The sequence below is a fragment of the Belonocnema kinseyi genome, chromosome 7 (genome assembly GCF_010883055.1).
Source record: "Belonocnema kinseyi isolate 2016_QV_RU_SX_M_011 chromosome 7, B_treatae_v1, whole genome shotgun sequence".
NCBI classification, from domain to species: domain Eukaryota; kingdom Metazoa; phylum Arthropoda; class Insecta; order Hymenoptera; family Cynipidae; genus Belonocnema; species Belonocnema kinseyi.
In genome coordinates, this window is record NC_046663.1 from 1921977 (window position 1) to 1946130 (window position 24154).

Genomic DNA, 24154 nt, shown 5'->3' on the forward strand with positions numbered 1-24154 from the left:
TATTTCCAGTTTAAAAAATAAATTATCAACAAAAATAATTTTTAATAAATTAGTTAAATTTTTCAACATAAAAATAATTTTTTTCCAACTAAAATAATGAATCCTAAATTTTTAAAAATCAATTTTGAACTAAATAGTGGATTTGTAAACGAAAAAATGAGTTTTCAATCCAAAAGTATGAATTTTTAATAAAAGAGTTGAATTTTCAAAATAAATTGATTAATATTTTATATTATTATTTCCTACAAAAAAATGTGTTTTAAAAAAAATACATACATTTTTAAGAAAATAATTGTATTTCCAGATCGAAAAAAACGTTTTCAACAAAAAAAGGAATTGTTAACAAATAAGTTAAATTTTGAAACATAGAGATGATTTTTTAAAAAACTAAAATGATGAATTTTTAGGTAAAAAAATTAATTTTGAACTAAATAGTAGATTTTTCAACGAAAAATATAAATTTTCAATAAAAAGGTATGAATTTCTAAGAAATAATTACATTTTTAAGAAAATAGTTGAATTTTAAAACTAAAAATATGCAATTTCCAGCAAATAGTCAAATTATCAAACAAAATTAATATTTTATATTAATATTTTTTACAAAAAAACGATGAATTTTAAACAAAATTCATGGATTTTCAACGAAATAATTGTATTACCAGTTCGAGAAAAATGTTTTCAACAAAAAAAATTGAATTGTTAACAAATAAGTTAAATTTTGAAACATTGAGATGATTTTTTTAAAAACTAAAATCATGAATTTTTAGGTAAAAAACTATTTTGAACTAAGTAGTAGATTTTTCGACGAAAAAAAGATGAATTTTTAACAGAAGAGTTCAATTCTTTCACAGCAATAAATCTGATTTTAACGAATTTCTAAACCGAATTTATTAATTTATGAAAATATTTTCTACCAAAAACTGTGATTAAACAAAAAAAAATACATGAATTTTTTAATGAAATAATTGTATTTCCAGTTCTAAAAATACATTTTCAATAAAAAATGAATTTTTAAACTAAAATGATGAATGTTAAACAAATAAAAAATTTAATCCTAAACAAAATAAGTAGATTTTTAACGAATTAATTAATTTTTTAATCATAAAGTTTATTTTTGAACCAAGAAGAGTAATTTTCTACTAATAAAAGACGAATTTTCCACAAAAAATTTGAATTTCCATCCAAAAAGTTACATATTAATATTAATTTTTCAACGAAAAATATATATTTTCAATCCAAAAGTATGAATATTGAAGAAAATAATCAAATTTTTCAGAAAGTAGTTGAATTTTTAAACAAAAGAGATTATTTTCGATTAAAAAATTGTATTTTCAGTTGGAAATATTTATTTTATAACAAAGAAAAATGAATTTTTAAAAAATTAGTTAAGTTTTAAAGCATATAAATAAATACTTAACTAAAGTAATGATTCTTAAACTGAAAAAAAATGAATTTTGAACTAAATAGTGGAATTTTCAATAAAAAAGATTAATTTTCATCAAAATTGTTGAATTTTTAGAAAAGGTATTAATTTTCAACCCAATAAAATAATAATTTTCAATAAAGGTAAATAAAAGAAGAAACAAATATTTAGCAAAATACATAATTCTCCAACTAAACAAAAATACAAAAAATAATAATAAAATAAATATAAACAAAAATTAATTTTCAATAAATAAAATGAATTTTTAACGAATTAATTAAATTTATAACCATAGTAATCAATTTTTTAAACTAAAATGATGATTCCTTACCAAAAAAATTAATCTTAAACAAAAATAGTGTATTTTTCAACGAAAAATATGAATTTTCAATCCAAAGGTATGAATTTTTAACAAAAAAGTGGAATTTTTGGCAAAAAAGACGTCTTTGACGAAATATTTGAATTTTTAAGAAAATAATTACATTTTTAAGAAAACAGTTGATTTTTAAACGTTATTTTAAACGCGTTCTTAAGCAAACAGTCGAATTTTGAAACAGAATTGATTAATATTCTATGTCAATATTCTCTACTAAAAACTATGAATTTTTAACAAATTAGTTTAATTTTTAACAATAAAAATGAATTTTTTAACTAAAATAATAAATCTTTAAAAAATAATTAATCTTAAACATAAAAAGTGGATTTTTCAACGAAGAAAATTAATGTTTAACCAATTAATTAATTTTCCAATCAAAAAGATGAATCTTATTCCAAAAAAGCGAATTTTGATCCAAGTAATTGATTTTTGAACAAAATTGATTAATATTTTTATTACCAAAAACTAGGAATTTTGGGTAAAATACATGAATTTTTCAACAACAAAAAAATGAATTTTTCAAAAAATTAGTTATATTTTTAATAAAAAATGAATTTTTAAAATAAAATTATAAATCTTTAAAAAAAATTAATCTTAAACAAAAAAAGAGGATTTTTCAACGAAGAAAATGAATTTTCAACTAAATAATTAATTTTCCAACCAAGAAGATTGATTTTCTACTAAAAAAGACGAATTTTCCACAACAAAAAACTAAATTTCCACCCAAATAATTGAATTTTTAGGGAAAAGATTAATTTTTCACAAATTAGTTAAATTTTTATCCATAGAAATGAGTTTTTTAAAAACTAAAATTATGAATCTTAAACAAAAGAAATTCATTTTGAACTAAATAGTAGATTTTTCAACGAAAAATATAAATTTTCAATACAAAGGTATGAATTTTTAAGAAAATAAGTAAATTTCTGAGGAAATAGTTGAATATTAAAACTACAGCGATACGTTTCCAAGCAAATATTTCAATTTTTTAACATAATTGATTAGTATTTTATATCAATATTTTCTACAAAAAGACGATGAATTTTAAATAAAAAACATGGATTTTCAACCAAATAATTGTATTATTTCCAATTCGATAAATTGATTTTCGACAAAACAAAAAAAAAAATTTTTAAACAAATTAGTTGAATTTTTAAACATAGAAATAATTTTTTGAAATTAAAATGACGAATTTTTAGGTAAAAAAATTCATTTTGAATCCAAAATGATGAATTTTCAACAAAAGAGCTCAATTCTTTTACAAGAAAAAATATGATTTTAACGAATTTTTAAACAGAATTTATTATTAATTTATGAAAATATTTTCTACCAAAAACTGCGATTTAAAAAATATATATAAATGAATTTTTCAATAAAATAATTTTATTTCGAGTTCTAAAAATACATTTTTAACAAATTAGTTAAATGTTTAACAATAGAAATTAATTTTTAAACTAAAATGATGAATCTTAAACAAACAAATTAATTCTAGGAAAAAATAGCAGATTTTCCAACCAAAAAGATGAGTTTGAATCTAAAAAAGCGAATATTGAACAAAATAATTTATTTTTGAACCAAGAAGATTAATTCTCTACTTAAAAAAAAGACTAATATTTCCACAAAAACCTGCATTTCCAGGCAAATAGTTGAATTTTTAGGGAAAAAATTAATTTTTCACAAATTAGTTAAATTTTTAACCATAGAAATGAATTTTTTTAAACTAAAATTATCAATCTTAAGCCAAAGAAATTAATTTTGAAGTAAATAGTATATTTTTCAACGAAAAATATAAATTTTCAATCCAAAAGTACAAATTTTTAAGAAACATAATTACATTTTTCAGAAAATAGCTGAATTTGTAATTTTATATCAATATTTTCTACAAAAAAAAAGGATAAATTTTAAACAAAATACATGGATTTTCAACCAAATAATTGTATTATTTCCAATTCGATAAATTGATTTTCGACAAAACAAACAAATGAATTTTTTTAACAAAATATATAAATTTTTAAAAATACAAATGATTTTTTTTACGAAAATGATAAAATTTTAACAAGCAAATAATTAATTTTCAACTAAATAGTGCATTTTTCAACGAAAAAGGTTAATTTTTAATCCAAAAGTATCAATTTTGAACAAAACAGTTTAATTTTTCAATATTTTCTACTAAAAAAACTCTCAATTTAAAAAATGTACATGAATTTTAAACGAAATAATTATATTTTCAATTGGAAGAATTTATTTTTAACAAAAAAAAATTAATTTTTCAGAAATAAGCTAAATTTGTAACCATAGAAATAAATTTTTCAAGGAAAATGATGAATCTTAAACCAAATTAATTAATTTTGAACTAAGTAGTTCAATTTTGAACCCAGAAGATTAATTTTCTACTAAAAAGTAGGAATTTTCAGAAAACATTTATTTCCAAGCCAAAAAAATTTAAATTACATATTTAAATTTTTAAGTAAAAAAATTAAATAAATAATAAATAAAGGAAGAAACAAATATTTAACAAAATACATCAATTTCCAACTAAACACTTTAATTTTCAGAAACAAAAATTAATTTTCGATAAAAAAGATTAATCTTATCCAAAAAACCTAAATTTCCATCCAAATAGTTGATAAATTTTGAAGAAACAAAAACATTAATTTTCAACAAGAAAAAAAATCAATAAAATAATTAAATTTTGAACCATAGAAAGTAAATAAAAAAATAAAGGAACCATATAAATAGATGAATTTTTGAACTAAAACGATAAATCTTAAACGAAAAGAATTATTATTTTTGAACTAAGTAGTGGATTTTTCTTCGAAAAAAGGTGAATTTTCAACTGAAAAAGATAAATTTTCAATCCAAAAGGACGAATTTTTAACAAAATAATTACATTTTTAAGAAAAAAGTGGAGCTTTAAATCTTCAAAGATGCGTTTTTAAACAAATAGTTGAATTATTAAACAAAATTGATTAATATTTTGTATCAATATTTTCTACCAAAAACTAGGAATTTTCCATTGAATATTTGTATTTCCAGATCGAAAAATAAATTATCAACTACAAAAAAAATATATTTTTTAACACACAAGTTGAATTTTTAAACATTGAAATGATTTTTTTAAAACTAAAATTATAAATTTTTAGGTAAGAAAAATTAATTTTGAACTATTTAGTGGATTTTTCAACGAAAAAAATGAATTTTCAATCTAAACGTATGAATTTTTAACAAAAGAGTTCATTTTTTGGAAAAAAAAGGTTACTAACAAAATATTTGAATTTTTAAGAAAATAATTACATTTATAAGGAAATAGTTGAATTTAAAAAATACAATGATTCGTTTTGAAGCAAATAGTCGAATTTTGAAACAGAATTCTGTAATATTTTATATTAATATTTTCTACAAAAAAAAAAACGATAGGTTTTTAACAAAATACATGGATTTTCAACAAAATAATTGTATTTCCAGTTCGAAAAAGATGATAAAAAAATTTGTTTAACAAATTAGTTAAATTTTTAAGCAGACAAATTAATTTTTTTGTATAAAATGATTAACCTTAAACCAAAAAAATTAATTTGAAACTAAATAGTTGAATTTTGAATCAAGAAGATTAACTTTTTTATAAAAAAAGACGAAATTTCAACAAACAAAGAAAAACAGAATTTCCATCTGAATGGTTGAATTTTTAGGAAAAAAGAATTAATTTTTAACCAAAAAATAAATAAAATAACTATCAATAAAATAGTTAATTTTTCAAGCAAAGAAAGCAAACAAAAAACAAATATATTTAAAAAATACATAAATTTCCAACCAAATAGTGTAATTTTCAGAAACAAAAATTAATGGAAATAAATTTTAAAGCAACTAAATCAATTTTAAACTAAATAGTGGATTTTTCAACGAAAAATATTTCTTTTTCAAGCAAATAATTTATTTTTTGACCAAAATGATGAGTTTAAATTTTAAAAAAGAGAATTTTGAACAATATAGTAGAATTTTGAATCCAGAAGATTAATTTTCTACCAAAAAGACGATTTTTCAACAAAAAACCTGAATTTCCATCGAAATAGTTGAATTTTTGTAAGGAAAAATAAATTTTCATTAGAAGAAAAATTTCAACTAAATCGTGAAGTTTCCAAGCACAGAAAGTAAATTAAAAATAAATAAAAGAAAAAGCAAATGGTCAACAAAATACATAAATTTCAAGCTAAAAAGTGTAATTTTCAGAAACAAAAATTAATTTTTAACAAATTAGTTAAATTTTTAACCCTGGAAATGAATGGTTTTAAATTAACGTAATGAATCCTAAAAAAAAATTAATTTTGAACTAAACAGTTTATTTTTTAATAAAAAAGCTGAATTCTCAACCAAATAAGTTAAAAATTTATTTTTCAACCAAAATGATGAATTTTAATCCAGAAAAGCGAATTTTGAAAGTAACAGTTGGAGTTTGAATCAAAAAGATTGATTTTCTACCGAAAAGACTAATTTTTAACAAAAAACCCTGAATGTACATTTAAATAGTTGAATTTTTAGAAAGCTTAATTTTGAACGACAAAAAAACTACTAATTTTCAACAAAATAATTAAATTTTAAGCTATGAAAAAAAAAATGAATGAATTTTTAACGAATTAGATCAATTTTAAAAAATAGAAATGAATTTTTTTTTTAAACTAAAATGATGAACCCTTAACAATAGCAAAAATTAATCCTAAACTAAATAGTTGATTTTACAACGAAAAAGATGAATTTTCAACCAAATAATTAATTTTCCAATCAAAAAGATGAATCTTAAACCAAAAAGCGAATTTTCAACCAAATAGTTGAATTTTGAACCAAAAAGATTAATCTTCAACCTACAAAAAATTTTAATTTTCAATAAAATAGTTGAATTTTCCCGCAAAGAAAGTAAATAAAAAATAAAGGAATAAATAAATTTTTCACAAAATGCAAGAATTTCCAGTCAGTTTAATTTTCAGAAAGAAAACTTAATTTTCAAACAGAAAAAATGAATTTTTAACAAATTAGGTACATTTTTAACCATAGAAATGCTTTTTTAAACTAAAATGATGAATCTAAAAAAATATATATATATATAATAATTTTAAACGAAATAGTGGATTTTTCAACAAATAAGGGTAATTTTCAACCATAAAATTGATTTTTTAATCAAAAAGATTAATCCTAATCCAAAAATAATATTTTTGAACCAAATAATTTAATTTTGAGCCAAGAAGATTAATTTTCTGTCCAAAAAAAAAGATGAATTTTCAACGATAAACCTAAATTTATATAAAAATAGTTGAATTTTTAGAAGAAAAAAAAATTAATCTTCAACCCAAAAAATATTCATTTTTAATAAAATAGTTAAATTTTCAAGCAAAGAAGTGAGTAAAAAATAAATAAATTGAAGAAGAAACAAATATTGAACAAAATACATGAATTTGAAATCAAATAGTTAAATTTCAGAAACAAAAATTAATTTTTAACAAATTAATTAAATTTGTAAGCAGAAAAATTAATTTTTTTTTATAAAATGATGAATCTTAAAAAAAAAATTAATTTTGAACTATATAGTACATTTTTCAACTAAAAAGATTATTTTTCAACCAAAACTATGAATCTTAATAAAAAAAGCGAATTTTGAACCAAATATTTGGATTTTGATTGAAGTAGATTAATTTTCTACCAAAAAGATGATTTTTCAACAAAAAATCTGAACTTCCGCCCAAATAGTGTATTTTTCAGAAACCTATTAATTTCCAACCAGAAAAAAATAATTGTTAATAAATTAGATAAATTTTTAACGATAGAAATGAATTTTTTTACCTAAAATGATTAATCCTTAACAAAAAAAATCACTTTTGAACTGAATAGTTCATTTTTCAATGAAAAAGATTAATATTTATGTAAATAATTTATTTTTAAACCAAAATGATGAATCTTAATTTAAAAAAAAAACGAATTTTTAACCAAAAAGATTAATCTTCAACCCAAGAAATTATAATTTTCAATAAAATAGTTAAATTTTCATGCAAAGAAAGTTAATAAAAAATAAAGGAATAAACAATTTTTTTATAAAATACAGAATATTCCAACCAAATGGTTTAATTTTCAGAAAGAAAAATTAATTTTCAGCCAAAAAAAGGGAATTTTTAACAAATTAGTTAAATTTTTAACCACAGTAATAAATTTTAAAACTAAAATGATAAATCTAACAAAAAAAGAAATTTTAAACGAAATAGTGTAGTTTCCAACCAAAAATATTAATTTTGAACCTAAATTTATTTAAAAATAGTTGAATTTTAAGAAACAAAAATTAATTTTTAACAAATTAGTTAAATTTGTAAGCAGGCGAATTAATTTTTTTATAAAATGATGAATCTTAAACAAAAAAATTAATTTTGAACTATATAGTACATTTTTCAACGAAAAAGATTATTTTTCAACCAAAGTTATGAATCTTAATTTAAAAAAAAAAACGAATTTTTAACCAAAAAGATTAATCATCAACCCAAAAAATTATAATTTTCAATAAAATAGTTAAATTTTCATGCAAAGAAAGTTAATAAAAAATAAAGGAATAAACAATTCTTTTATAAAATACAGAAATCTTCAACCAAATAGTTTTATTTTGAGAAAGAAATATTAAATTTCAACAAAAAAAAAGGGAATTTTTAACAAATTAGTTAAATTTTTAACCACAGAAATAAATTTTAAAACTAAAATGATAAATCTAACAAAAAAAGAAATTTTAAACGAAATAGTGCAGTTTCCAACCAAAAATATTAATTTTAAACCAAATAATTGAATTTTGAGCCAAGAAGCTTTATATAAAAATAGTTGAATTTTTAGAAACAAAAATTAATTTTTAATAAATTAGTTAAATTTTTAAGCAGACGAATTAATTTTTTTATAAAATGATGAATCTTAAACAAAAAAATTAATTTTTAACTATATAGTACATTTTTCAACGAAAAAGATTATTTTTCAACCAAAATTATGAATCTTAATAAAAAAAGCGAATTTTGAACCAAATTTTTGGATTTTGATAAAATTAGATTAATTTTCTACTAAAAACAGGATTTTTCAACAAAAAATATAAATTTCCGTCCAAATATTTGAATTTTGAGAAATAAAAATAAATTTCAATAAAGAAAGTAAATAAAAATAAATAAATTAAGAAACAAATCTTTTTTAAAATAGGTAAATTTCCAACCAAATAGGGTATTTTTCAGAAAAAAAATTAATTTTCAACCAAAAAAAATTAATTGTTAACGAATTAGTTAAATCTTTAACCATAGAAATGAATTTTTTTAACTAAAATGATGAATCCTTAACAAAAAAATATTTTTTACTAGATAGTGGATTTTTGAACCAAAAAGGTGAATCTTAATCCTAAAAAGTGAATTTTCTACCAAAAAAGAAGAATTTTCAACAAAAAACTTGAACTTTCAACTAAAATTGTGATTCTTTGAAAAAAAAAGATTTCAGTTTTAAATCAAAAGCAGTATAATTCATCCTAAAAGTCGAATTTTCAATAATACAGATGAGTCCTCGACCAAAACAGAACAATTTTCAACGAAATAGTTGGGTTTTTAATTTTAAAAAGTTGAATTTCTACCCAAAAAGATTCATTTTTGCTACAAAAGAACAATTTTCGGGAAAATACATAAATTTTCAATTAAACTGTTGAATTTTCAAATAGACGAGATCAGTTTTTAAATAAAAATATCCAGTACAGGTCAGAAATGGAAAAGTTAGATTTTCAGTTTAAAAAATCAGTTGTCAACAAAGATAAAAACGAATTTTCAGCAAAATAGTTTTATTCTCAACCAAGAGGATGAATTTCCAACCAAAAAAGATGTATTTTCAACCAAGTAATATAATTTTTTACTAAAAAGGATAAATTTTCAACCAAAAATAAAACTAATTTTCAACAAAATAATTCAATTTTCAACCAAATTGTAGATTTTCAAAACTGAAGAATATCAATTTCCAACAAAAAATCAAATACTAGACTTTTCAACAACAAGAAAATTAACTGTTCACTAAAAAAAAATTGGATTTTCTAATTCTGTTTCATTAATTCAGTTTGCATTTAAGAAAAAGTCCCTAAAGGTATCATTTCGGGCCGAAAATATTAGTTTTACGATGCTTAAAGTTGCGGACGCAAGAGCCCAGAATTTTATAAATTTGATTTAAATTTGTTTCAAATTTACTGAATAAACTTATCTAGAAATGACATATTTAGTTCATTTTTTCGTGCTCCTTACTATTCAATTAAATCTATGAAGTAAATTTCAAGGAAACATAAGTTAAAATTGTACGATTCAATTTCTGGACCTTGCGTCCGCGTCCAAAGCTTTCAGCGCTGCCAAATGGATCTTTCCGGCCCGAATCGAAAAAGGGAAAGTGTACTTTTTTAAAGAAAAAAAAAAGAATTCTGGGCGAAAAATATAATATTTGATGTTAAAACTAAAAATATTTTCATTCTAAATAAAAAATTGTTAAATTCATCCACAGAGACAAGAACGGGAATTTCTCTATTGGTAGACATTTGATTTGAATTTGCTTCAAATTTACTGAATACTTATCTATAAATGACATATTTACGTCATTTTCTACTTTTTTTCTTAGTATTTAGTTTAATCTATTAAATAAATTTCAAGCAAATGTAAATCAAAGTTATAAGTTGCAAACTCTGGATCTTGCGTCCGCGTTCAAAGTTTTAAGTGCTGCTAAACGAATCTTTCGGGCCCGGATCAGAAAAGAGAAGGTGATCTTATTTTTAAAAAAATGAATTCCCTGTAAAAAATATAATAGTTGATGCTAAAACTAAAAAAAAAATATTTTAAATCAAAAGTGGTCTAATTCATCCAGAGAGACGTAAAGGGAAATGTCTATATTGTCCCCTATTTTTATATGAGGTTCCTAAAGTCCCCTATTTTTAAATTTGGTCCTTTGCAATATCATCAATCTGGAAATTAGGTAAGTAAGCGCTTTTAAAAATCCCAATTAGGGCCGGAAAGATCCGTTTGGTTGAAAGATGCGGACGCAAGAGTCCAGAATCGTAGAAATTTGATTTTTTTTTTAATTTACTGAATACTTATCTGTAAATGAGATATTTATGTCATTTTCTTCTTCTATTCTTCGTATTCAGTTTAATCCATTCAGTAAATTTCACACCAATGCAATTCAAAAATTTGAAATTTATACTCTGGACCTTGCGTCTGCGTGCAAGGATTTCAACGCTGCCAAATGGATCTTTGCGGCTCGAATCGAAAAAGGGAAAGTGTACCTTTTTCAAGAAAAAAAAATTCTGGGCGAAAAACATAATAGTTGATGTTAAAACTATTAATATTTTTATTTTAAATAAAAAATGGATAAATTCATCCACAGAGACGTAAAGGGGAATTTCTCTATGGGCCCCTATTTTCAGCTGCGGTTCCTTAAGTCCCTTATTTTCAAATTTGTTCGTTACAGTATCATCAATTTATAAATTAGGTAAACAAGCGTTTTTAAATATTAAAGTTAGGGCTGCAAAGATACGGACGCAAGAATCCAGAGTCGTTGATCGCCCCGATCTTTATAAAAAGAGTGCCCTTTAAGCATGAAAAAGTACCCTTTGTATTCAATTTTTTTTATCCCATATCTACTGTGTGTCTCGCTAAAATTTTGTTATGTATTTTTTTCATATTTTAATGAGAGATATTTATTTGTATCTCAGGGCGGTCAGGAAATTGAAGGGTCGATGGTTCGCGCGACGCCAAATCAACTGCGAATTTACTGGCATAAAATCCTGGCGAACTGCCATTTGCGGTATGTCGAGGTGTCCGAAAGGAAGATCTTGCAATTTTCTGCATGTCTTTAGGAATCCAGGTAATGAATATGATGTTAAGAGCCCGCCAAGGTGGGTCAAAAGACTCGAATCTCAAGATTCTGCGCGGAAGGAAAGCAGAAGTCGAAGAAGCGAGAGCAGACTGAAATCGAATTGGGATGATTCGACAAGAGAAGATGTGGACGGCAACAGCAGGAACTGGAGATGGGACTCGCCGGAGTCGGAATCCGATGACCGGCGGGGCGAGAGTACACGTCGAAGGTACTCGGACGATCGTCACAAAAGTTCGAGACTCAGTAACACGACTTCATCGCGCCGATTTCGAAATCACGAGGAGAGAAGCTGTCGAGACTTGCTGGATTTATCTGATGAAGAGTACCACCAATCGAGTCGTCGAAATTCGAGCGGCCGGTTCAGACGACACAAGCATGAAACTCGAAATGGAGATGTGTCGCGGCGCCGAAGAAGGAGAGAGAGCGAAAAGTCGGAATATGGCAGATATTCCGGTAGGAGTAAATACTCGAGTTATTCTAGAAGTGATAGGCACGGCAGACACAAAAATAAGAGTGACGAGAGAGACAAGGCGGAAGGAGTGCTGGCAATTGGAGAGAGAGACTTGAAGTTGCGAGCAAGTGATGCAGAAGAAGAAAGTTGCAAGATATCGAAGCCTATAATTGAACTGAATGTGAAGTCAAAGTGGGATGAGGATACTTCTAATCCTAAAGCAGAGTCGGATTCATCTTCTAGTGCCTCTAGTTCGCCTTCTTCTAGTTCTTCGTCCGCTTCTTCGTCTTCTTCGTCTCCTTCTCCTCCGTCTGGTTCGAGCAAGGGCGACCTTGAGTTGAAGGTGGTGAAGCGCGAACTAGAAGCTGAGCGAGCAGTCGATCCGGAACCAAAGCGGCACAAAGTTCCGGAATATTATGACTGGGATACGACGGATTCAGAACAATAAGGGTTGAAAGTAGTTTGAAATTAATAGTCTTGGGTTTGTCTTCAAGAGGCGGAAGAGATTTGAGCATCGTCTTTGAGGCAGCCTCTTGAAGACGAAATCCGAGAGGAAATATTTGTACACGCGCATGGAATGTATTTTTGTAAAGCTCTCTGTTTTCTTCAAGTTGACTCGAGCGATCTATCTTTAAGTTGTACAGTTTAAATAAAAATAGACTCAAGAGATGATTATTATTAATAAAAGGATCATTATTGATGAAAAAACAGACTTTGTCTTGAATTTATTATATAATGCATTATTTCCTGCAGGAACCTGAAGTAAGCAAACGTCTTTAAAGGTTCTATTTAGGACCGGAAAGATACGTTTGTCTGAAAGATGCGGACGCAAGAGTCCAGAATCGTAGAAATTTGATTTGAATTTGCTTCAAATTTATTGAATACTTATCTGTAAATGACATATTTATGTCATTTTCTACTTCCTTTTTTAGTATTTGGTTTAATCTATTGAGTAAATTCCATGCAAATGTAAGTGAAATAATAAAATTTATACTCTGGACCTTGCGTCCGCGTGCAAGGATTTCAGCGCTGCCAAATGGATCTTTCGGGCCCGAATCGGAACATATAAAGTGTCCTTTTTTTCAGAAAAAGATAAATTCTCAGAAAAAAATATGATAGTTGATATTAAAACTAAAAAATATTTTAATTTTAAATATAAAATGGTAGAATTCTTTCATAGATACGAAAATGGAAATGTATATTGTCTCCCGATTTCAGCTGCGGTCCCTAAAGTCCCCTATTTTTAAATTTGGTTCTTGCAGTCTCATCAGTCTTGAAATAAGGTAAGTACACGCTTTTGAAAATACCAATTAGGGCTGGAAAGATCCATTTGACTGAAAGATGAGGACGCAAGAATCCAGAATCTTAGAAATTTGACTTAAATTTTTTTTTAATTTACTGAATACTTATCTGTAAATGAGATATTTAAGTCATTTTCTTCTTCCTTTCTTAGCATTTTTTAAAATCTATTCAGCACATTTCACGCTAATGTAATTCAAAAACTTAACATTTATACTTTGGACCTTGCGTCCGCGTGCAAGGATTTCAGCGCTGACAAATGGATCTGTCTGATCCGAATCGAAACATAGAAAGTGTCCTTTTTCAGAAAAAATATGAACTTTTAGCAAAAAATATTATATTTGATTTAAAAACTAAAAAATATTTTAATTTTAAATAAAAAAGTATAGAATTATTCCACAGGGACGAAAAGGGGAATTTCTCTATTGTCCCCTATTTTCAGCTGCGGTCCCTTAAGTCCCCAATTTTTAAATTTGGTCCTTGCATCATCATCAATCTTGAAATTAGGAAAGTACACGCTTTTGAAGATCTCAATTAGGGCTGAAAAGAATAATTTGGCTGAAAGATGCGGGCGCAAGAGTCCAGAATCGTATACATTTGATTTGAATTTGCCTTAAATTTACTGAATACTTTTCTATAAATAACATACTTGACCTAATGTCCTGCGTTTTTTAAAAATACTTAGGTAAATCTTTGAGTATATTTAAAGAAAATGTAAGTAAAAGTTATAAGATGCAAACTCTGAATCTTGCGTCCGCGTTCAAGATTTTAAGTGCTGCTAAAAGAATCTTTCGGGTCCGGATCAGAAAAGGGAAGGTGTCCTTTTTATAAAAAAAAAAGTATTCTCCTGAAAAAATATAATAGTTGATAAACTAAAAAAAAATATTGATATTTCAAATCAAAAGTGGTATCCAGAGAGACGAAAAGGGAAATTTATCTATTGTCCCCTATTTTTAGCTGAGGTTCCTAAAGTCCCCTATTTCTAAATTTGGTACTTGCAGTATCATCAATCTGGAAATTTAGACAAGTACGCGCTTTTTAAGATCCCAATTAGAGCCGGAAAGATCCGTTTGGTTGAAAGATGCGGACGCAAGAATCCAGAATCGTAAAAAATGGATTTCAAATTGCTTCAAATTTTCTGAATTGACTTGTCTATAAATGCCATACGTAATTATTTTCACACATTAAAAAAAATATTTAGTTAAATCTATCGAGTAAATATCAAGAAAATTTAAATAAAAATTTGAAGATTCTAACTTTGGATCTTGCGCCCGCGTCCAAGGATTTGAGCGACGCCAAAAAGATCTTTCCGGCCCAAATCGATAAATGGAAGGTGTCCCCTTTCTCAAGAAAAAAAGGTATCATAGTTGATATTAAAAATCAAAAATATTTTAATTTTAAATAAAAAATGATCGAATTCATCCACAGAGACGAAAAGGGAAATGTCTATTGTATCCCATTTTCACCTGCGGTCTCTAAAGTTCCCTATTTTCACAGTTTCTTCTTATTGTATCAACAGTCTTGAAATTAGGTAAGTAAACATTTTTAAAGATCCCAATTAGGTCCGGAAAGATCAGTAGGGCAAGCCTGGAAAATGCGAACGCAAGATCCAGAATCATAGAAATTTAACATGAATTTGGTACAAATTTATTGAATAGAATTCTCTGAATAACATGGAAACCATTTTATGCGGTTTTTTACTATTCAATTAAATCTACAAATTTCAAGCAAGTGTAACGATTCAATCTCTAGACCTTGCATCCGCGTCTAAGGCACACGCGGGTACGCTCTCGCTCTTGGCGCTCTTCTTTGTACGTTTAATGCGTACACTTTAACTAAATTTTCTCAAATATCATAAATATTATAACTTAAATAGAAAACTGCGATTTAAACTTCTGAGGAATTACAGCCATAAATTATAACTGAATAATTCGTTTTCGATTTGTTTTTAAAGAAGGTTCTCAAAGCACCTACGGTTTTAACGATTAAATTCTCATTACGAAATCGCGCTCGATAATTTGGGTCTGATTAAAAAACTTTAAGATAACTTGTAAATCTTGTTCAATTTCTACGAAAAACAATGCTTTAAACTTGCGGATATGTTAAAAAGAAAATTGCATACTTTTGAAAATGATCAAACTTTTGAAACTTTTGTCTTATTAAGAAATCTCATAAGAATAATTTCGAAATACATATACTTTGTATCTAGTAGAAATTTGTATTGATATTTCTTAACCCATTAAATTTTTTTTTCCTTTTATGAAAATTTTCGAAATGTTGAAAAGCATATAACTTTTTGAAATTTAATCGAATTTAAAATTTTCATTAGGATAATTTGCAAGTCTTTTTTCCATGTACCACAAAATTGGAAAAAATTGTCTAAAACTCATAAAAAATTTTATTCGTATTTTTGAAAAAGCTTTAACTTTTTGAATTTTTGTCTAATCGAAAAATTTAACTGAGATAGTTTCTAAATATATTTGATATCTAGTGAAGAATTTAAATAATACGTCCTTATCTATCAGGAAAATATTTTTTTTCTTATTGATCCACATAGGCGAAAAGGGAAATGTCTATTGTCTCCTATTTTCAAAGTTTGTCCTTATAGTATCATCAATTTTGAAATCATGCCAGTGCTCAAAGATGTGGACGCAAGAGTCCAGAATCGTATAAATTTGATTCAAATTTACAGAATTGACTGATCACTAAATGACATATTTACTTAATTTACAACGTTATTTTCTATTGAGTTAAATCTATTGAATAAATCTCAAGAAAATGAATGTTAAAATTTTACGATTCAAACTCTGGACCTTGCGTCCGTGTCCAAAGCTTTCAGCGCTGCCAAACCAATCTTTTCGTCTCGAATCGGAAGTGTCCCCTTTTCAAGAGAAAAAGATGAATTCTTAGCAAAAAATATAATAGTTAATATTAAAACTAAAAAATATTATATTTTTAAATAAAAAATGGTCGAATTCATACACAAAAAATAAAAGGGCAATGTCTATTTTCCGTTTAAAGATGCGGACGCAAGAGTCCAGAATCGTAGAAATTTTCTTTAAATTTACTGACCAAACTTATATGTAAATGACATAGTTACGTCATCTCCTATGTTTTTTACTATTTAATTAAATCTGTTGAGTAAGTTTCAAGCAAATGTAAGCCAAAATGTTACAATTCATGCTCTGGACCTTGCGTCCGCGTCGAAAGCTTTGAACGCTGCCAAACGAATCTTTCCGGCCCGAATCGGGAAAGGTGTCAAGGGATGATTATTAATGAAAAAATCATTATTCTTGAATAAAACAGACTTAAACTTGAATTTATTATCTACAGTAAAATTATTTTAAAGTACATTTAATCCAATAATAATATATTGTACAGCAGTAAATCTAGTATGCGTGTACAGTAATATACAGCTAGAACGGCAATTGAACTATGCGGTGTGAATACATGGTATTAAGTCATTGAGCATTCTCTTCAGCAATTCCATTTATTGCGTGCAGGATGCTTTCCGTGGTTTGGCGAAATTTCTCAAGCACTCGCAATTCAATGGAAATTGATAAAGGTATTATCTCCTACACTAATTAACAAATAACTTTAAACTACCCCCTCTTCCTAGAATTAAATATTTTTCTATTAAATAGTTTAATCCACTTCTAGTTTTCTGAAGGAGCCACTGATTCCGTGGATTGTTGGGTCTCCGGTTTCAGAAGAGGCACAATTCAGTCCTTGCTTGAGGGCCGAAACTGCACCCTCTCGGGCTTTTTCTGGATACATTTCCTGGTGGACTTTCATCTTGTCGTGGCTTAAGAGAGTAGGTCGGATTTCTAGGAGTTCTTTACGCCAGAGATCTGCAAAACCGGATTTAATATTATACGGGCTTGAGACTCTTTTTCCTATTACAGTGAAGCTCTTCTATAGCACCGATTTTAGGGCTGACGGTGGGTGGGAACTAACTCATTATAGCCTGCTTTGCTATTGTTTGTTCACGCCTGAGTTCTCGCTTGAGTGACAACCGCAGACCCTTTGTACCCCGCATAGCTCCTGTTACACCAACCTGCGGCGCGGCGACAATTCTCAGAAGGACTATAGACGGGGGGGGGGGCTATTGTAGGGTTTCACTGTATTTATTTTATTTTTCCTTTTTTTTTTAATTTTCTCTTTTTTGCCCAAAATGTAGCCCTGATTGTGCTACGCAAACCTCTGTAGAAGACTATAGAAAAAAAGAAACTCGAAAATTCAAATTTTGAAAAAAAGGGCTTTATCGATTTTTTTTCCTTCTTGGCTCTAAATATTTAGGCAACATCAGATAATTCAATTTTGCCAAAAAGTTTTTTTTAGTAAGAAATATTAGTATAATATTTTTATTATCATGAAAGTTGGCGCATAAAGGTTTCTTGGGTCACTGAATCCGAATATGGTATTAGAATTTAAAAATTCAAAATGGCGGATATAAATTACGCGAAATTGGCGGATTTTCATTAAGCTTGAGGCGTTACAATTTTTGGGTCTCTGAATCCGAATCTGGCATGATAGTTACAACATTCAAAATGGCGGATATAAATTACGCGAAATTGGCAGATTTTCATTAAGCTTGAGGCGTTACAAATTTTGGGTCTCTGAATCCGAATCTGGCATGATAATTGCAACATTCAAAATGGCGGATACAATATTTCGAATCGAAATTGCATAAAATTGACCGATTTTTTTAAAACTTGGAGTATTAAAGTTGTTTAGGTCTCTGAATCCGAATATAGTATCATGATTCAAAATGGCGGATTTAATATGGCAACCAAAATTGTTAAAAAATCTAAAGAGTTGACGGATTTGGATGAAAATTGGCACTATAGAGATCTTCATATCTAGGGCTGGAATTATGAATATGCCGCCCGGGCAAACAACAAAAAGTACCGTCTTGTTTACAAACTAAATTTTTTTACTAACTTTTACTGATTAATTAAAAACAATTCTTGTGATTTAAATAAATAATGATTGAAAAATGCACCAGAATATATGTAAATTATACAACTTTTGATTTCAGATAAGAACATTAAATCCACGCCTGTTTATATCCCTTAAATTCGGGTTTTAGAATAATACAAAATACGGCTACAAAAATCAATTGTTTGATATAATATTTTTACCACATAATCTATAAAAGCTAATAAATGTGCGCGACCAGAGCTCTTTTTCGAAAAATTGTCATGTTGTTTTTTTTTTATTAATTGAAAACATGCTGAATTTTCTGCGCCTGGAAACGGGCAACACGCTATCGGTAGAGTACCCGTAGTAAGCTGAAAACAGGCTTCCCGTTTCTAAGGGAACAGCATATTTGCAATTAACAAAAAAAAAAAAACAGCATGACCATTTTTCGAAAAAAGGGTTCTGGTCATGCACATGTATAAGTCCTTAGATTATGTGGTAAAAGTATCACGTCAAACGATTTATTCTTGTAGCCGCATTTTGTATTATCTTAAAAACCGACTCATTTGAAGCACCTTAAGAGTTTTTTGTTGGGCAAAAGAGATGACATTTATTGGCTACACGGATACCTATATTTTTCGGCCTTTGGATCCAATTACGGATGACGTTAATGTATTTAATAAAATGTCTCTTTTAATGAAATCCCAACTACAGAGGTTGTGTAAGTTGTAGTTATTGAGCAAGATACTCAACAGGAAACTCCGAGCGAAACCAGATTGGGAGAGAATCAAGAGAGTCACTCTTCGTCAATAGAAGATCAGATATGACAACTTGTAAATTTATCATCGCATAGAAATAAGGCAATTAAATAAAAATTGATTCACGAAGTTAAGTGATGCTGATGGCTCATTTAGAAGGTTCAAGGCTTGCATGGTGGCGAAAGGTTACAGACAGAAGGAAATGTTTGATCATCGAGAAATTCTGTTTCCTGTCAGAAATGATTGCTTTCTTGTCAAGATACTCTTTCAGTTTGACGTAAAAACAGATGTTTGATATGGAGACATCAATTTTTAAATTTAATTTTAATATTAATTATTAATTGGTTCAATATCTCTGATTTTAAGTTAGTTTCAAAACCTGGAAATCTGCATTTAGAATTACCGAAACCAATCATCCAGCCGCAATTTTAAATTTAAATGTAAATTTTTGCATTTGAAATTTAAAATCATTTTTAAAGAATTCTTTTTCCCTGTTTTCAAGAAAATTTCCCCTTCTCTGAATTAATATTGAATTAATAGAACCCAATAAGAAATTCCTACTATTTTTTGTTAATAGTCTTTTTTGGGGGGTTGGAAAGTCCTGGAAATTACATTTATAGTTCGGAATTCTATTTTTTTTTAAGTTCGGCTTTTTTATTTCAAAACACCACGATTTTGTAGAAAATTTAACAATTTGGATAAAAATGAACTTTTTCGTGGCAAAGTCATCTTTTATAGTTTGAAAATTCATCTCTTTTGATATAAATTCAACTGCTTGGTTGCGAATCAATCTTTTTTGGTTGAGGAGTCAGCTATTTTATTAAAAATTTATCCTTATTACTCGAAAATTTCACGATTTGTTGGAAAATGAAACTGCTTGGCTGAAAATTAACTTTTTTTTTATTGAATAGTCAATTTTTGTGGTTTAAATTTCAAGTAATTTGGTAGAAAATTCCACTATTTCTTTAAAAGTTAATCATTTTTGTTTTAAAATTAAACTAATTTTTCTAAAGTTGAACTGCTTTGTTAAAAACTTGTTGTAGGTTAAAACTCATCTCTTTGAATAAAAATGTAACTATTTTGTTGAAAATTCGTTTTTGCTTCTGCTTGAAAAATAAACTTTTATTTGAAAATTTTGCAATTCCATTTTTGGTGGAAAAATTATTTTTTTTTTTTGTAGTTGAAAATTCAACTATTTGGTTGAAAATTTATTCAACTTTATTCCAAATTAACTTTCTTGCTGAAAATTAAATTTATCCGGCTTAAAAGTAATTTTTTTACAACTCTCGACCCTTTAGCTTGAAAACTTTACTCTTTTGTTGAAATTTTTTTTTAATTCAAAAGGTTAAAAATTATTTTGTTTTGTTTTTTGTTTTTGAAAAGTAATTTTATAAAGTGAAAATTGGACTTCTAATATTTTTGAAATAGGAAATAATCTTCTTGGTGGAAAAATAAATTGTTCTAGCTCAAGATTCATGATTTTACATGATTACATATCACTTCGGTTTAAAACTGAATTATTATTTTGAAAATTTTTTTTGCTATTGTTAAAACTTAAGTTTTCAATTGAAAATTTACTATTGAATTTTTTATTTAAAATATACCTGTTGCAGATTCGTCATTTTCGTTGAAAATTTAACTATTTGGTTGAGAATGTTTTTTTTTGTTTAACATTATTATTTTTCAAATTAAAAAATTTAACGAATCCATTTGAATATGCGGTAATTTTAGTTAAAAGTTAATTTGTTTAATATTGATTGAAAATACATTTTTTCACTGTAAATTCAAGTATTTAATTGTAAGTTACAAATTTATATTTTTTAATTGATTTTCTTTTTACTGAAAATTCATTCACTTAGTTAAAAAATCCTCTTTTTTAGAAAATTAATCCTCCTCGTTAAAAATTTGGTCTTTGTAGTTTAAAAATACAGATATTTGATAAAAAATTTAATTTTTTTTTTTTAATTTATCTTTTTTGGTCAAAAATTGATCTGCTTTGTTAAAAATTCATCTTTTTGACTTTAAAATATCCCAGGGATAATTCTTTGGATATGATGCCAGGCGGAAATTAGGATATCCCTAGGGTATCCGGGATATCTCCAGAATATCTGTGGGATGTTACTGGGATATTTCAAGGATAACTCGTCCGATATCCTGCAAGAAAAAATTTTTATATCCCAGGGATATCTCCAGGATATACTGGATATCTGTGGGACGTTTATGGGATATTCAAATTTCCCAAGTAGGAAATTACAATTTTCTTATATCCTACTTGGGACATTCGAATATACTAGATATCTTAGGGATATCCTGGATATCTTCCAAGGCGGAAGTTGCGATATCCCCCGGATATCCGGGATATCTGAGGAATTTTTCCGCGAATGTAAAATGTCCAAGAAGAATATTACAGTTTTTGTATATCCTACTTGGGACATTTTATTATCTAAGGTATTTTGGGGATGTCCCGATGATAATTCTTCGGATATCCTGCAAGGCGGAAATAGGGATATTTCCAGGATATCTGGGATATTTGTGGGACGTTTCTGGGATATTTTAAGGATAACTCGTCCGATATCCGGCAAGACAAAAATGGTTATATCCCAGGGATATCCCCTAGATGTCCGGGATATCTGTGGCACGTTTATGAGATATTTACATGTCCCAATTAGGATATTACCATTTTTTACATCCTACTTGAAACATGTGAATATCCAGGATATCTTGGAGATGTCCTGAAAAGCGGGAATTGGGATATCTTGGAGATATCCTGAAAAGCGGGAATTTGGATATCTCCAGAATATCCGGGATACCTGTTCTACGTTTCTGAGATTTTCCAGGAATAACTCGTCCAATATCCGACAAGACAAAAATGGTTACATTCCAGAGATATCCCCGAGAAATCCGGGATATCTGTGGGACGTTTCTGAGATATTTACTTGTCCCGATTAGGATATTACAATTTTTATGCATCCTACTTGAAACATCTGAATATCCAGGATATCTTGGAGATATCCCACAAGGCGGAAATTGGGATATCTCTAGGATATCTGTGGGCAGTTTCTGGGACGCTTAAATGTTCAAAGTAGGATATTAAATTTTTGATACACCCTGCTTGAAACATTTGAATGTATGAAAATTTGATAATTCTTCGGATATCCTGCAAGGTGGAAATAAGATATCCCCAGGATATCCGGGATATCTGAGGGACTTTTCAAGGATCTTCAAATGTCCTAAGAAGATACAGTTCTTATATATCCTACTTGAAACACTTTATTATCCAAGATATCTTGGGTATGCCCCGAGGATAATTCTTCGGAAATCCTGCAAGGCGAAAATTGGGATATCCCCAGGATATCTGAGTGACATGTCTGGGATTTTCTGGGATATTTAAATGTCCCAAGTAGGATGTTCCCATTTTTAAACATTCTACTTAAAAAATCTTAATATCCCGGATATCTTAGGGATATCCCACAAGGCGGAAATTGGGATACCTCTAAATTATCCGGGATATCTGTAGGGCGTTTCTGGGACACTTAAATATCCCAACTACGATATTACCATTTTTATATCTCCTACTTGGGACATTCGAATATCCCAGATATCTTGGGGATATCCCCATTTCCTCCTTGCAGTATATCCGCCGAGTTAATCTGAAATCAGATTTGAAATCAATTTTTGGAGACTTTATAGATCATGGATTTTTTCCAAAATAAACCTGGAAAAGTCGTGAAATACGTCTTAGTGAAAATGATGTTTTTTTTTAAATTTTATTACCAATCATTTCTTTCATGGGCATGGTGCCACCGTATTCTTTGGGCAGCATGCTTGTGTCCATCTTGTTATTTTTGGCATCTTCCAGACTCGTATAAATTTTAACTCGACTTCTGATCTTCTCGGAAATCAGGGACATTCCAAAGTCCAAGGCAAACTTGAGCGAGGGATGGACGTTGATCGCGTGAACTTCTTTGTGTCTCATTGGGACAGTTCGCTAAATAAAGCAAAAATATTAATTATTTTATTTTTCTGTTTTAAATTGTTATCTTATCTAATTCTAATTACAGCTAATCGCATCTATCAAATCGTAATGTTTTACAGTAGGTCCATTTTTAAATCTCGACTGTTACAGTTCGTAAGAGTGACCTTAATTGACTTGGATCGAATGGTGAAAGCGGAAACTGGTTTTAGCCCGTATTAGGCTCTCCTTCGTCGAGAATATTACGAAATTGTATTACGTGCATGGCCTTGGTAGGTGCACTCACATAATAATTCGAAATGTTGCCTGGGTCAATGAAAAAAAAAGGAATTATGAATGTCTCGAAACCAATAATAAGGAGTCTTTCCTATACTAGGTAGCGCTTTTTTCAACGTTTTTTTTCGCATTTTTTTTATTAACACTTTTAGGCACCACAGAAGAGTGAAAAGTTTAAAAAAACTTTGTATTATTATGAGGAATATAACAACATTTTTTAATGTTTTAAATTGACCTAAGAACTAAGTCAAAAAATATTTTCACTTCGAAAAATAGTATGTTTCTTCCGTTCGAATAGTGCCGAAAAATATACACATACAAAATCTGCAATTCTTTTTGAAGCAATAAAGAATATTTATAATTTCTCAAACCCCTTGGTGTTGATTAGAGTTGATGTTTATTTTTTTTTATCACCGGGTGCTGAAAAAGCTGGAAAGGGGATAGTCTCACGGGAAATTCCGTAAGGATAGACAGTTCAGTATTATGTTTCTTTTTCTTGAAAAGTATTACGTTTAAAAAAATATTACGAAACATTTTTCGAATCCTGTCACCTCACCCCTCGTAACAGGATCTCCCATCCACTCAAAAAAACCTTACGTAATATATAGACGACCCTCATTGGAAATTAAGGTGACGCCTAAAATTTAAGAGTTCAATTTTTCTCGAATTCCCCCTTAAATGTTTTTTCTCTTAGTGAAAGAAACTATTTGGATTTTTCTTTTCAAAATGAAAAAAAAGTTTTATTGGTACCGGGAAATTAAAATTTTTTTAAAATTTGTTCTATGTT

General features: G+C 27.5%; 2 protein-coding genes across 2 annotated transcripts in view; one reads left to right on the plus strand and one right to left on the minus strand.

Annotated features, from left to right (window-relative positions):
* LOC117176907 (U2 small nuclear ribonucleoprotein auxiliary factor 35 kDa subunit-related protein 1) overlaps positions 1-12848 on the plus strand; it is a 35693-nt gene extending 22845 nt beyond the window's left edge. The window contains exon 4 of the mRNA XM_033367295.1: positions 11524-12848. Within this exon, the coding sequence (XP_033223186.1) occupies positions 11524-12586 (1063 nt within the window). The 3' untranslated portion in view covers positions 12587-12848. The remainder of the gene's footprint in view (positions 1-11523) is intronic.
* A 3930-nt stretch (positions 12849-16778) lies between these two features.
* LOC117176969 (alpha-tocopherol transfer protein-like) overlaps positions 16779-24154 on the minus strand; it is a 30238-nt gene continuing 22862 nt past the window's right edge. The window contains exons 6-7 of the mRNA XM_033367398.1: positions 22893-23106; positions 16779-17288 (exon numbers count right to left, since the gene is read on the minus strand). Of these exons, the coding sequence (XP_033223289.1) occupies positions 17083-17288; positions 22893-23106 (420 nt within the window). The 3' untranslated portion in view covers positions 16779-17082. The remainder of the gene's footprint in view (positions 17289-22892; positions 23107-24154) is intronic.